At 34.7% G+C, this 14,825-nt stretch overlaps 1 protein-coding gene across 1 annotated transcript in view; it reads right to left on the reverse strand.

The window, feature by feature from the left end:
• The window catches only part of LOC125668287 (AP-4 complex accessory subunit Tepsin-like), a 17,227-nt gene extending 2,462 nt beyond the window's left edge, over positions 1–14,765 (reverse strand). Inside the window, exons 1-10 of the mRNA XM_048902217.2 lie at positions 14,569–14,765; positions 13,528–13,600; positions 10,905–10,996; positions 8,827–8,920; positions 8,598–8,665; positions 7,474–7,543; positions 6,257–6,325; positions 3,754–3,945; positions 792–912; positions 100–295 (exon numbers count right to left, since the gene is read on the reverse strand). Of these exons, the coding sequence (XP_048758174.1) occupies positions 100–295; positions 792–912; positions 3,754–3,945; positions 6,257–6,325; positions 7,474–7,543; positions 8,598–8,665; positions 8,827–8,920; positions 10,905–10,996; positions 13,528–13,600; positions 14,569–14,628 (1,035 nt within the window). The 5' untranslated portion in view covers positions 14,629–14,765. The remainder of the gene's footprint in view (positions 1–99; positions 296–791; positions 913–3,753; positions 3,946–6,256; positions 6,326–7,473; positions 7,544–8,597; positions 8,666–8,826; positions 8,921–10,904; positions 10,997–13,527; positions 13,601–14,568) is intronic.
• Between the last annotated feature and the right edge of the window lie 60 nt (positions 14,766–14,825).

A 14,825-nucleotide genomic window follows, 5' to 3' on the forward strand; every position in this document is an offset into this window, starting at 1 on the left:
AGCGAAAGAAGAATTCACACTAAAACAATATGTCTCCCTTCTGGGAAGGGGAGACATGATTATGAACAGTTGTATACAACAGTATTGTTCAATTATTACCATTAGGAGGAGACCATCTGTTTCCTGTAGACTCTGAGACAGAAGCTCTAACACCTTGTCACAGTTACATGACTGGCAGGACTTGAGAAACTCCGATATCTGGGCATTCGTCAGCAGATGTTTGTCACTACACGAAACAGTTGACTTCACCAGATTTTCCTCTGCACTCCAGTCTTCAATGTTAACACTCTCTAACCTGGAATTTCAATGAAAATATAATAGTTAGCCTTGCAGACTTTCATTATCTTTTTCATGGTTTAATCATTACATTTTTTTTGCATAATATTATTTTTAGGCAAAAATACTCCCAGATACATATTTGATGAATGATTTTCTTAATTCTCATAAAGCTGTTGTTCCACAAAATATTGGAAATGAAATACAGTAAAACTCAGTTATAGCAAACCTCCAGGGCCAGTGAAAAACAGTTCATTATAACCAAACTTCAATATACAGTAAAACACAGTTATAGTGAACCTCCATGGCCAGTGAAAAACATTTTTTTATACCAAAACTTCATTATATCCAAAATAGTTTTGTTGTTTTCCTCTCATTAGGGAAAAATTATCACTTTGCAATAAGTGTGAATTTGTTATAAATGTGATTATTTTAAGTGTGGTTTACTGTATATTTTAATACACTTCTTGTACATAAAGTTACAAGGTGCCTTTCACTTAATCATTTCTTCTTACCTTGAGTTAACATCAGTGTTGGAGCCACTATGTTTATCTGATGATAAACTGTCATCGACATTGTCATCAACATCATCATCTTCCCAACCCCCTCCTGCCTTACCAGGGATGTGAGCAACTTCTACAAAAATCGAGTCCTACATACTTATAAGTAAGATATTGAGTCCTACATACTTATAAGTAAAAAATCAAGTCCTACATACTCATAAGTAAAATTAGATTTACTGTCAGTACAGTAAAACTCAAATATAGCAAACATGAATACAGCGAAATTATGGCTATGGCGAAGTGAAATCGATTTCCCCGACAAATTCTTTCTCTATTCTATATAAAAATCTGCGTCTATAACGAACACGGATATAGCAAATTTATGGATAAAACGAAGTAAATTCTTCCCCTTGAATTAAAAATGAACGTATGAATCACCTTTTATAACGAATTTGGTTTTGTTTTTTCATGTTAAACACGTGATTTTTAACAATCGCTTTCCATTGCCATAAAGGATCCACACTTATTACGAAATTTTTGTTTGTATTTTTTCAAAAGAGGTTGTTAACGCAAAACAATACCTACACATAAGAGTCAGTGTTGTTTACCATTCTTGTTAATTAAATTTGAAGTTTGATTGCATTTATTTTATTGTACACTCTTTTATTTTTATAAAGCAACAAGTAAATGACAACTGCGATTGACTGTTTGTATGTATTGCACATAATTTTGTTGACATTTTCCTTTCGACATGTTCTTGCGTGACTTAATAATCCATCAAGATAAATTATCATATATAAATCATTGAGTATATTTCTTGTATAAAATTTTCTTGACGAAAATATACAGGCTTAATTTCTCTTAGAGACAGTATACCGATTGCTGCTTAATTCTTATACAACTGATATACATGTAGAACAAATCAGTTTTATAACGAATTCGTTATATTTGAATTATGAATTCGCTGTAAATGTATAGCGAATTACACTTAAAGTGAATTTTTATAGAGTATCCCCAGAAATTTGCTATATCAGAGTTTTACTGTATATCTAAACATGAATGAAAATTCTATATGAACTTGGTGTCACATATAATCAAACATTATAAGAATTACAATTTCATTGCTACATCAATATGTTTTAAAATTTGAATTCATTGTTAACAGGAAAATAACTAATGAATATTTTAAACCTTCACTAAGTAATTTTTATTTACAGTCAGAACTATTTATGGTGAACAAGCTAAATAGCCCTTTAACTGAATAAATACACATCGCATAAATGTTCTTACAGCATACATTTAGAATGAGCAGGGGCTCTGATACTCTGTTGGTAAAATTTTTTGTAATATATTGGGGAGGATGCTTTCTGGTCCTACATATTCCTTTATGTAAAATGTTATAAATATATATCTAAGTGTAAAATGTGCTAGCAGGATGTCGATACCAAGGGTAACTTCAAATCACTGAGGTAGAGACTCAATATTGTAGTACATGTACTAAGCTGTGACTAACATGTACTGACCTGTGACTAACATGTATTAAGTTGTGACTAACATGTACTAACCTGTGATTAACATATACTAATTTGTGACTAACATGTACTAAGCTGTGACTAACAAGTACTAAGCTGTGACTAACATGTACTGATCTGTGACTAACATGTACTGTGACTAACATGTATAAAGTTGTGACTAATGTACTGACCTGTGACTAACATGTATTAAGTTGTGACTAATATGTACTAAGCTGTGATTTACATATATTAAGCTGTGACTAACAAGTACTAAGATGTGACCAACATATACTAAGCTGTGACTAACATGTATTAAGTTGTGACTAACATGTACTAACCTGTGATTAACATATACTAATCTGTGACTAATATGTACTAAGCTGTGACTAACATGTACTAAGCTGTGACTAACATGTATTAACCTGTGACTAATATGTACTGACCTGTGACTAACATGTACTAAGCTGTGACTAACATGTACTAGGCTGTGACTAACAAGTACTAAGCTGTGACTAACATGTATTAAGTTGTGACTAACATGTACTAACCTGTGATTAACATATACTAATCTGTGACTAATATGTACTAAGCTATGACTAACATGTACTAAGCTGTGACTAACATGTATTAACCTGTGACTAACATGTACTGACCTGTGACTAACATGTACTAAGCTGTGACTAACATGTACTAAGCTGTGACTAACATGTACTGTGACTTACATGTACTAACCTGTAATTAATATGTACTAAGCTGTGACTTGCATGCACTAACCTGTGACTACTATGTACTAAGCTGTGATTTACATATATTAAGCTGTGACTAACATGTTCTAAGCTGTGACTAACAAGTACTAAGCTGTGACTAACATATACTAAGCTGTGACTAATATGTACTGACCTGTGACTAACAAGTATTAACCTGTGACTATAACATGTACTAAACTGTGATTAACATATACTAATCTGTGACTAACATGTACTAAGCTGTGACTAACAAGTACTAAGCTGTGACTTACATGTACTAAACTGTGACTAATGTGTACTAAGCTGTGATTGATATGTACTAAGCTGTGACTTACATGAACTTACCTGTGACTAATATATACTAGGCTGTGACTTACATTTACTAACCTGTGACTAACATGTACTAAGCTGTGACTAACATGGATTGTGACTTACATGTACTAACCTGTGATTAATATGTACTAACCTGTGATTAATATGTACTAAGCTGTGACTTGCATGTACCTATACTAACCTGTGACTAATATGTACTAAGCTGTGATTTACATATATTAAGCTGTGACTAACATGTTCTAAGCTGTGACTAACAAGTACTAAGCTGTGATTAACATGTACTAACCTGTGACAAACATGTACTGTGACTAACATGTACTGACCTGTGACTAACATGTACTGACCTGTGACTACTACAGACAATGATAAGACCCGACCAACCTTTTGTGGGTCTGATGAGTTGTCCACCCAAACTGCTGTCTGTAGAGGAGATGAAGTTGAGGCTTACAGGGGGTTTGTAGGAGCCTGGATTATCTAGGGTGGATAACACGTTTCTCTGAGAGCTCTCGGGATCCTCTGTCAAGTGCTGGGCAAACTCACTGAGGTTTTGTAACAAGGACTTCCCCATACCAACTAGAATACAGACAATATCTGAAGCTTTAAAACACTTAACTCAGATTTATACAGTTGTTACCATACTTCATAAAAAGTTTGAGGTTGCACACTTATAGATAAAACACAGTGATGTTGATGTTATATGTATAAGATAAAACAATGGTTTGTACAATAACACTGATTCATACTATAACAATGATTCGTACTATAACAATGATTCGTACAATAATAACGATTTATACTATAACAATGATAATTTGTAGAACAGCAATGATTTGTACATTATTATACCTCAGTATAAGAATTCTATGCAACACGTAATCTGATTGGTTTAGACAGTCACGTGCCAGGGATGTTAAAACTTCATTTCTCCCTCTCAAACGTCATATCTCCCCATCATATTTCACCCCTTGAGCAGCCTCGTGCATTTTCCATAAATTTAATGTCAATGTAAACGAAGTTTATTGTGATGTCACAATAAGCCCAAGTCATTGTAATTTCATAGTTCGTAAGGCACAAAATATGCAGGTCTCTGATATACAGTTTAAAAATTGCCTGGTTTTGGTTGACAGAAGAAGCAAGTAAATCAGCATTCATAGAGAATGGAAATACAACAAGAGGCCCATGGGCCACATCACTCACCTGAGTCACCTTGGCCCATATCTGAAGACTTTCCATATACAAAAATGTATATCTACATGTAAAATCTTAGTCCCTATTGTGGCCCCAACCGAACCCTGGAGGCCATGATTTTCACAAACTTGAATCTGCACTAGGTCTGGAAGCTTTTATGTAAATCTTAGCTCTTCTGGCTCAGTGGTTTTTAAGAAGATTTTCCCTATATATTTGTATGTAAAACTTTTATCCCCTATTGTGGCCCCATCCTACCCCCCAGGGGCTATGATTTGAAAAACTTGAATCTGAACTATGTGAGGAAGTTTTCATGTAAATGTCCACTCCTCTGGTCCGGTGGTTCTTAAGAAGAAGATTTTTAAATGACCCTACTCTAATTTTGCATTTTTGTGATCATCTCCCCTTTGAAGGGGGCATGGCCCTTTATTTGAACAAACTTGAAAGCCCTTCACCCATGGATACTTTGTGCCAAGTTTGGTTGAAATTGACCCAGTCGCTCTGGAGAAGATGAAAATGTGAAAAGTTTACAACGACTACAATGACTCCTACGCCGACAGACAATGCAGGGTTTGACACTAAGGCACATCCGACCGACCGAGTCTACTAAATGATAGGTCCGGTCGGGTAAAATGTCGATTTACTAGTCCGACTGGTCGTGTTAAATAATAAACAAGAAACTACCAATCTTGAACCGTGTGGTGGAATAATCTCTATTTTTAGTTCTAATAGATAAGTCGCGGTCGGTAATGATGTTTTACGACATCTACTCGATGTTAATTTTAAACAGTTTATTTGAATAGACTATAATAAAGTGTTTATCAAGTTAATAAATTACGTCGTAAACGTTTGTCATTTACATGGAGTATTTAGATATGGAGAAACTATCAGGGTTTTTTCTGGAAAGTTGGTCAGGGCTAGTGGATATAAAGTCAGGTCTAGTAAAAATCATTTGAAGTAGCCCGACTGGTCTAGTGCTGAAAAAAGTAAATGTCAAACCCTGGACAATGGGACAAATTTTGATCAGAAAAGCTCACTTGAGCCTTTGGCTTAGGCGAGATAAAAACTGGTTATCATATCACTGTATTTCGTTGTTTGTACCCTCTAATACGTTGATGGCACGGTGTTACCGTTTGGGCAATCTCAGCTCAATATAACGTATAGATGACCGGACTCCAATTTCAAATGCATTTTTGTAGTCTTGCTTTGTTTCGGTATAATAAACAATTTATTGCATGAATATTTGGGAGAAATAATGATTTATTCACCCAAGAAAAATTATATTCCCTGAGGGCAACGCCCTAGGGGAATATGATTTTTCTTGGGTGAATAAATCTTCATATCTCCTTCACTATCATGCAATAAATGTATAATAACAATGATTCGTACAATAACAACACTGTTAAACTATATTTACACACTGAAGATTCTTTATCATGTGTGAGTAAATAATCTTTGCTTTAATTTGCATGAAGCCTCTCTGACAAATTCAAAAGTCTTGCTTTTATTCATTTATCACTAAGTTACTTAGATGTACGTTTCTCTGAGTTTAGTGATTGATCATAGAATCTACACCTGTGGATTTTTTCTTCACATAAAGCCTCATTACAATAATATTGATTGCACGAGTTGTGTGCAGGATGTGTTACTCTGACAGAGGATGAAATATTCAGATCTGTCACACACGTAGTCATCTTACCTTTCTGGGGCGAAGGTGTATTTCCAAAGCCTTCCATCTTTGATTTAATTCCACCCTGAGGTCCATAACCTGTGTGTATATTAATCACCGAGTTAAATGTAAAGCAGGATGTAGGTAAAACCTGTATGTATAGTAATCATTGAGTTAAACGTAAAGCAGGATGTAGGTAAAACCAAGTGGTTAAATAGTCAATGGTACATGTATCTGTTGTGGAGCAGTCAGACTTGTTTGATTACCAGTGACCATTGTGAAGATGATAGAGCACCTTGCAGGTGATTCAGGAGTTCTGGTCAATAGCATATTCAATCTTCAAGCAGGGCTTGAAGCTAACTTTTTATGTCACCAGTCCAGTCGGACTGATGGGGTATAATTTCAACCAGTCCGCAGAAAATTTTACCAGTCCAACAGAGTTTTCCGGAAATATTAAACATATTTCGTTAATGTTAATAAAATGAAATTAAACTCAATATGCCTCAGTCAGACAATATTGTAACACTTAAATGTGGGATTTATATTTACAAATCAGATTCGTCTGATATCTACAGATCGAAGCATGCCAAATGTGTGTATAAAATTTCATAAGTATATTTTCCAAAATGATGCTTTAGAAAATTAACCAGTCCCATCAGACTGACTAAAACAAATATCAGTCAGTCCGCCATACTTTTAACCAGTCACAGACTGACGGGCATATGTTAATTTCGAGCCCTGTCATGTTGTAGAGCAAAAAATGACAAGTACATGTACATAAACTGTGTGTTTTCTCTATTGCGTAATGCCTCTTTTTAAGCCTATAACAAACGGGTACTATTGGTAGAGGTGTGTAACTGGAAGGGAGAAAATCCAATGCACCAGACTGGGATTCAAACCTGGACCCCCTGAATCTCCAGTGAGGTGCTCCACTAACTGAGCTATCTGGCCACTGTTCAACAAACCTGGCTGATGGCTGCATTCTTCCCTCCTTAAATGTCTTCACATCTTGATGACATCAACTCAGGATCTTTATTCCCTGGAAGTTCCAGGAGCTGGTTTACGGCACCAAATTTAGCCGGCACAGAGAAAAAATGCAATGGACCAGACTGGGATTCGAGTTCGGGCCTGCCTGAACTCTAATCAGGTGCTCTATCAACTGAACTATCTGGCCACTGGCGATCAAACCCAGCTGACTGCTACAGGTAAATACATGATCTGATCATCTTACTGATTAAATACACTACCTGAGGATGCTTTGAAAGGTGACTGTGAGCTTGGTAAATCTTCCGTATCAAACAGCATCTCCAGGAGTTCCTGTGACAACAAACACAAAATACAGAGGCATTTAGATCACCCGAATATTAAATGATTGTAAATAGGAATAAAGAATTAATTTTGTATTCTTATGAAGTTTTTCTGACAGTGGGGTATGAGATGTTCTTATGCTTTAATTAATCATGTACATAAGAGGTAATGACCAGTAGATGAACTTTTGCAGTTTTCCTGAGAAGATTTGAGATACAGTAAAACACAGTAACAGTGAACACACTTATAATGAATTCACACTTACAGTAAAACATGGTTACAGTGAACACACTTATAATGAATTCACACTTACAGTAAAACATGGTTACAGTGAACACACTTATAATGAATTCACACTTACAGTAAAACATGGTTACAGTGAACACACTTATAATGAATTCACACTTACAGTAAAACATGGTTACAGTGAACACACTTATAATGAATTCACACTTACAGTAAAACACAGTAACAGTGAACACACTTATAATGAATTCACACTTACAGTAAAACATGGTTACAGTGAACACACTTATAATGAATTCACACTTACAGTAAAACATGGTTACAGTGAACACACTTATAATGAATTCACACTTACAGTAAAACATGGTTACAGTGAACACACTTATAATGAATTCACACTTACAGTAAAACATGGTTACAGTGAACACACTTATAATGAATTCACACTTACAGTAAAACATGGTTACAGTGAAAACACTTATAATGAATTCACACTTACAGTAAAACATGGTTACAGTGAACACACTTATAATGAATTCACACTTACAGTAAAACATGGTTACAGTGAACACACTTATAATGAATTCACACTTACAGTAAAACATGGTTACAGTGAACACACTTATAATGAATTCACATTTACAGGGACGTGATTTTCCTTCCCTGCAGTTTTAAAATATTTTATGAACTTGCTGGATATAACAAATTCGAAATTGTTTGTCCCTAGCATTTCACTATAAGCATATTTTATTGTATTCCAATGTTATAATTAGTTATGAATAAGAATGATAATGATTTTAATGATATATTATTGTACCTTTGCGGTTTTTCGAACAGCGAGGTACGGAATATTCCCATGCAGTGGATCTGGTGGTCCATTGTATTCTACAACACAGTAATATTCCACATCAGGAAAACAATTCTTTTTGCTTCTAACACAATTTAATCCTTTTAATTTTTCTCATCAATCTTTCCTATCCTTAAACATTTTCTTTTACAGCATTTACTACAAACATCAATTAGACATTAAATCTCTGCAAACCTACTTTTGGCTTCTGTAATTCCCTGAGAACATTTCATTAACCCAAGCTTAAACCGGGGATTCCCATGTGTCAGGATGTGCTTCATCAATTTCATCACCTACAAGAAATATTTTATTTCACTGAGCACAGGACACTTAAATTAATGGATATTGATCAAATGGAATCAAGTCAATGACAATCTGAACTTTAATTTGACAAGACGGGATTTTTTCCCCATTCTGACACTAATGTAACAAAATTTCTTTCACAATTCTTCACTTTTATTTTTATTTCCCTTTACTTTTATCTTTCACAGGAATATTTTCTTTAATCTGACATATATTTACCTTTAATTCAACATGACAGGATTCTCAGAACTATGATCAGTTTTGCCTGCCAATAGGCATTAACCATTAAAACATTTTCATCTTCTCAAATTGTATTACTGGGCTCATATTTACTAAAGCTGGATTGTAGCATATATGGGTTATGGGGAACAAACATTGTATATCTTATGACCTCTGCCATCCTGGAGCTAAGGGGCAAGGTCAAAACCTCCAAAACTAAAACTCTTAAAGATCTTCTTTACTCTGATAACTAGACCTACTGTGCAACTACTCAAGAAGAATAAGAAAGCCTGTACTAATATTGTGTAATTTTTTTCTGCTGGGTTAGAGTTTCTGATGCCAAGGTGGAACTCTTATAATGGCCTGTATAGTGTTCATGCACTATTTTTTAAAAAAACTTCTCCATTTTCACACATCAATCGGTGTACAGATTTGAGAAGCCTCGACCAAAAGTATGAATTTTGAGGTTCCATGGTCTGGTGTTTGGTGTTACGCCTCTTAAGATCCATATCATGAAAATGCATGATTTCTTTTTAAACTCCTTTTAAGAACCACTCTGAGTGCACAGCAATCGTCATCTGGAAGGTCAGTTACAGCTGTAATATTGTGACACTCTGAAGCAAGGTCATTGGTCTAGGACAGTAGATATGTAGTATTTAACAAGATTGCTATGCGTAGCCATGCCCCCCACCACTGCAAAAAAGGTTGAAGCAAAAAGTTCCATAACTCCTGTAAAATTTGTCGAATCAAAATGATGATGCATTATGATCAACTATATATGGTGAATAACAATCCATTGAGTGGTTTCTGAGAAGTTGCGTCTCCAAAGTATTCCTAACCTGTAGCATGTACAAATTCAACACAGTCCCATAACTCCTGTAAAATTTGTCAAATCAAAATAGCGGTGCAATATGATCAACTACATATGATGACCAACAATCCTACAAAATTTGAACAAAATCCGTTGAGCGGTTTCAGAGGAGTTGCTTCCACAAAGTCAAGTGGGATGGACAGACAGACACTGGTATTTCTATGTCCCCTTCCGTGTTGCGGTGGGGGACTAAAAGTAATAGATACAGAAAAAAACAGTTCATTCTTAACACAACTATTTCTTATGACCGGAAAGTGTCATGACCTTGAAACAAGGTCATTTAGCCAAGTCAAGGTCACTGATAATTCAAAAGCAACATAACAAGATTTCTGAGGAATGGAGGGATATCAGAAGTTCATACTATGCACAAGAGTTGATCTGAAAAGACAGTGTGCCATGGCCTTTATTGAAATTAGTGAAATTCACAGAAATTGGTAAACGTCTTTGAATTTTAGTATTAGGCCATACTTTTACATAAGAAAAACAGCAGAAGCTTGACTAGACTCAGATAGTGCATGGGTCTTTTTTCTCAAGATCAAAGCCACAAACGCAAAAGTTGTAGAAAAATTTGTTAGGTCATACAATATTTTGTAATGGAAAAATAAAAACAAGAAATGAACATCATTTTTTTAATTACAAAAACAGAAGTCATTCTAATTCTCCATCTTTGAAAGATACACTCATTGCACTGCAACATGCAATTCATATATAGGCCTATGTTGTACAGTCTATTACCCTAGTTACCTTTAATTTGCCATGACAGAATGTTTTGTTCAGTTTGCAACCCTTACCTATAATTTGAAATGACAAGAATTTTTGTTAATGAAGTCTGCCACCCTTAATCACCTTTAATTTGATTTTTTTATTCAGTATATCACCCTTACCTTTAGCTTGACATGACAGGATTTTTTGTTCAATCTGTCCACCAGGAACTCCAGCATTGATTCACAGTAGCCATCTGACTCCAAAGTGATATCTGATTATTCAGTCTAGGAACATTACAAAACAAATCAACACATAAATCCCTGCCACATTTTGATCCACTATAATACAACCACTCTGCTTTTTTTCCTGGTCAATCTTGCCATTTGTTTAATCTTACATTGTGCATAATTGGATGGAACTAATTAATTAAAAGTTAATGACATGTGCCTATAGTGTTTTCATTCATTGTGTCTTGTTAGTTTTAACAAAAGTTGCCAGACGTGGCTCACTGGAAAGTGTGACCCTACTTACTCTATCTCTCTCCAGTCTTGGTTCTAAAGAAATAGCCAAGGTTAAAGTGTTTGAAAAGTAGGTCAAAGTTCAAGGTCACTAGGTCAAACTCTTCATACGAAATGAAAGGCCTGGTCATAAGAAATCTATATGTGAAAAATCAAAGCCCTATCCCCCTTGATTCAAAAGATATAGCCAAGGATAAAAGTTTTGAAAAGTCAAACTTTTCCAAATGAAAGACCAGGTTATGAGGAATCTCTGTGTGAAATATCAAAATCATAATCTCCCTTGGTTCAAAAGATATATTCAAGGTTAATGATTTTTCCTTGAAGTGTGACACTGACACCGGACAGTCATCCCAGCAAGCTAATAAATGTTTACCATCTAATTGAAAAATAAAAAAAATTGTTGCAAACAATCAACAGCTAATTAATGTCTACATCGAGAGAGTCACTGATGAATTAAAATTCCATTATTACTTATGTAGTAGTTGGACATTCTGCCACTACTATTGATATGTTCTTTTTACTTCGCGTTGTGTTTTTTTAATGATGATAGGTGTTATATAAAGTATTCAACCCTTTAGATTTTTCCAGGTAAGTTTGAGTCCGCCTAGAGTGAGGCTAGCAATAAAATAATAAATAAAGTTTTAAACCTTTAATAAAGTTCGACAATTGTATGATAAATACCAAAATAATAATCCCGGGGAATGAATGTGGCTTGAGAGAAAAATATAACTAAATAGGAAAAATAAAGAAACAATAATCAAAAATACAGGGTGAGGCAACTCCTGATATTTACCTTGTTGCAAGGAATGGCTCAGCAGAAGCCCCGAGCACAGTTGTGCTCGGGTTTAAATTCTATTCTTAACAAAAGAATGAAAGTAAAAGTTACCTGTAATGTGATTTGATAATAAATCTAGAAGTAACCAATGAGAAGTTTTGTAATAAAATACGTTTGAAAATAAAAGATAACTCGCTTCCTATTTCATGAAATAAACAACTCGAATACGAAGATAGGAATTTACGTAGACAAGTAAGTAGAAAATAATGAAATGGAGATAATATAGACCAATACTACCACACTTATAAAAGAATTTTTTTAATCACACACAAAATTTATGAATTGTCGTATGTGCCCACAGATGAGTGAATAAATAAAAAAGGATCAGCAAAACCTAATAATATCTTTTACGCTGTATATTTGTTAGTGTAAACACCAATACATACACTGAAACCTGGGTTGGCAAAAAAGTTATCAATATGAGTATTGACCGGGCCGGTCAATACTGGTTAAAACCGGTCAATACTGGTCGATTGAAGATTATTTGGTCATTATAGTCTTTGTTATTTATTTTAAATGTTTAAGTGACCATTATGGTAAATACTGTAATTCATAACATGCACTATCAATTTATAATAATGTGCAAATGACTCTGTTGAATTGGGGAAGATGTAAAAGTTTCTGTTCAAATACCTTAGTTTAACAAGAAATGCCTATAAGTATTGTTTCATCAATCTTTATTTTTAACTGTTGAATAAACATTTGAGGGGGTGGTTGGTGATGTTTTCATAATTGTTATAGGCACACTGGTCATCAAGCCTATTTTTATTAACACCTGTCAACTCTGCTTCCTGTGCTCAGGTAATGTCCAGCTACCTTTTATTCTTAATCTGTCCAGGTACATGTGTTAAGAGGTCTGTCTCCAATTGTCAAGCTATGCTATAGAACTGTGACCCTCTGGTAGGTACTGAAAATATTGCAGTCAGTTTCAGCAAACCAAATATATTAAACTTATGAATTTACATTTGATTATCTTATGAAAAATATTAATCAACAATTGATCCATATAATGAAAAGACTTAATTTATCTTTATCTTTGCAAGAAATGTACAAAAATAGGAAAATGGACAGTTTAAATCACAATTGACCATTAATGACCAGTATTGACCACTTGGGGAGTATTGACCGGGACGGTTAAAACCATTGGTTTAAAAACCAGGGGCGGTTTTAACTGCCCAACCCTGACTGAAACAGACATTATAATTGTTATGAATGTGGTAGCTTTAGTTAAATGGCCTTCCTATTCGCACTGGCTAGTAGGTTAATCCTTTAGCTCGATCAGTAGAGCACTAGACTGTCAAGACAAAGGACCATGACAGTTTAATCCTCAGCAGGACGAATTTTGTCTGAATTACTGGCATTGTCTCCTTCTTGTTGTATAGTACACCAAATACAGTCTGGTCACTACGCTTTAATTCAACTATAATGATGTGCATGTTTTAAGGATACTGCTGACTTCTACATACAGGTGACCAGGTACTGTCCCTTCATCATCTGAGGTGGCCTTCAAAACTGTGCTAACCTAAAATGTATTCTACTGCAGTCATTATGCCACGATCTTGTTAATAACATTTTATTAAGCTTCAGCAAAATTCAGCTCAGCTGCGTTATTTGTAATGATGACTTCACTTATTGGATATTACAGACTATGTATGTAAACTTAGGTTTAATCAGGTTGGGAACACTTTCCTTATAGCAAGATCTTTCCACTAAAGTGTGATTATCCCTCTCTGGCAAGAAAATAATCATTACCATAAACAGGTGTTCCGTTGTTTTGATGAAAATAATGACCAATCCTGCTACATACACTCAATGTTGCGCGAATTGTTTCAATAAAATTGATAACAGTCAAGAAATGTTGCTGCATATGAGGGAGACTGAAATCCAATGCACATTGTGTCAGAGTGTTTTTGTTTATGTATTTGATCATATTTGCAATAGCATTGGACAGCTTAGCACTTTTTCTTCTTTTTCACATGAATATTCCTCGGGTGTTTTTCTCGGTTGTACGGTACACATTAACTCTTACTAAAGAGGAATAATCGCATTTTAGCCAGATTAATAGCTTGCTATCATATGCTTAACAGGTTTATGTAGTAATATGTTGGCAGCTGATGGACTAATATCACTAAATTATTCAGCTCTCTTTTCTATATCAACATCTGTGAAGCCTGAATCACATTTATAAAATATTGTATTTTTCTTAATGGGCAAACCTTCATTCCATATGAAATTTTGAGGTGGGGACACGAGGGGATATACGGGATCAGAAATGTCCAACTTCAGGAGTTCAAAATGTTATCAATAACACCAATAAAAATCACTCGGTTGACCAAACCATGAACTATATGTGTTGATAAAATTTCGAATTCCTGTGATCCAACGTACCGACAGGCTTGTGCTCTGAAGAAATGTCAATGAAACAAAAGATAAATTACTTTTTTATATTTGTACATATTTTTACCAATGAAAAACATTGTTTTTTAGTACCTTGCTCACAAAGGAAACTTTTTCAATCACTGAACTGACGGCTGCTCTGTTGTCTGTCATGTCTTAAAATGAAAGTAGGCTATCCACCGGATGTCGAGCCCGATCAAATTAAAAAAAATTCTTATATTAATAATTTTAGATATATTTGGTATTTTATGTGTTTTAAAGACCTGACAGAATCGTGTGGCTTTCCCTCTTATTTGTTAAAAGATATTTTGAATGAAATTCCATGCAAGATATCACTTATATGACATTGC

Source organism: Ostrea edulis, chromosome 4 (genome assembly GCF_947568905.1).
Source record: "Ostrea edulis chromosome 4, xbOstEdul1.1, whole genome shotgun sequence".
Taxonomy (NCBI): domain Eukaryota; kingdom Metazoa; phylum Mollusca; class Bivalvia; order Ostreida; family Ostreidae; genus Ostrea; species Ostrea edulis.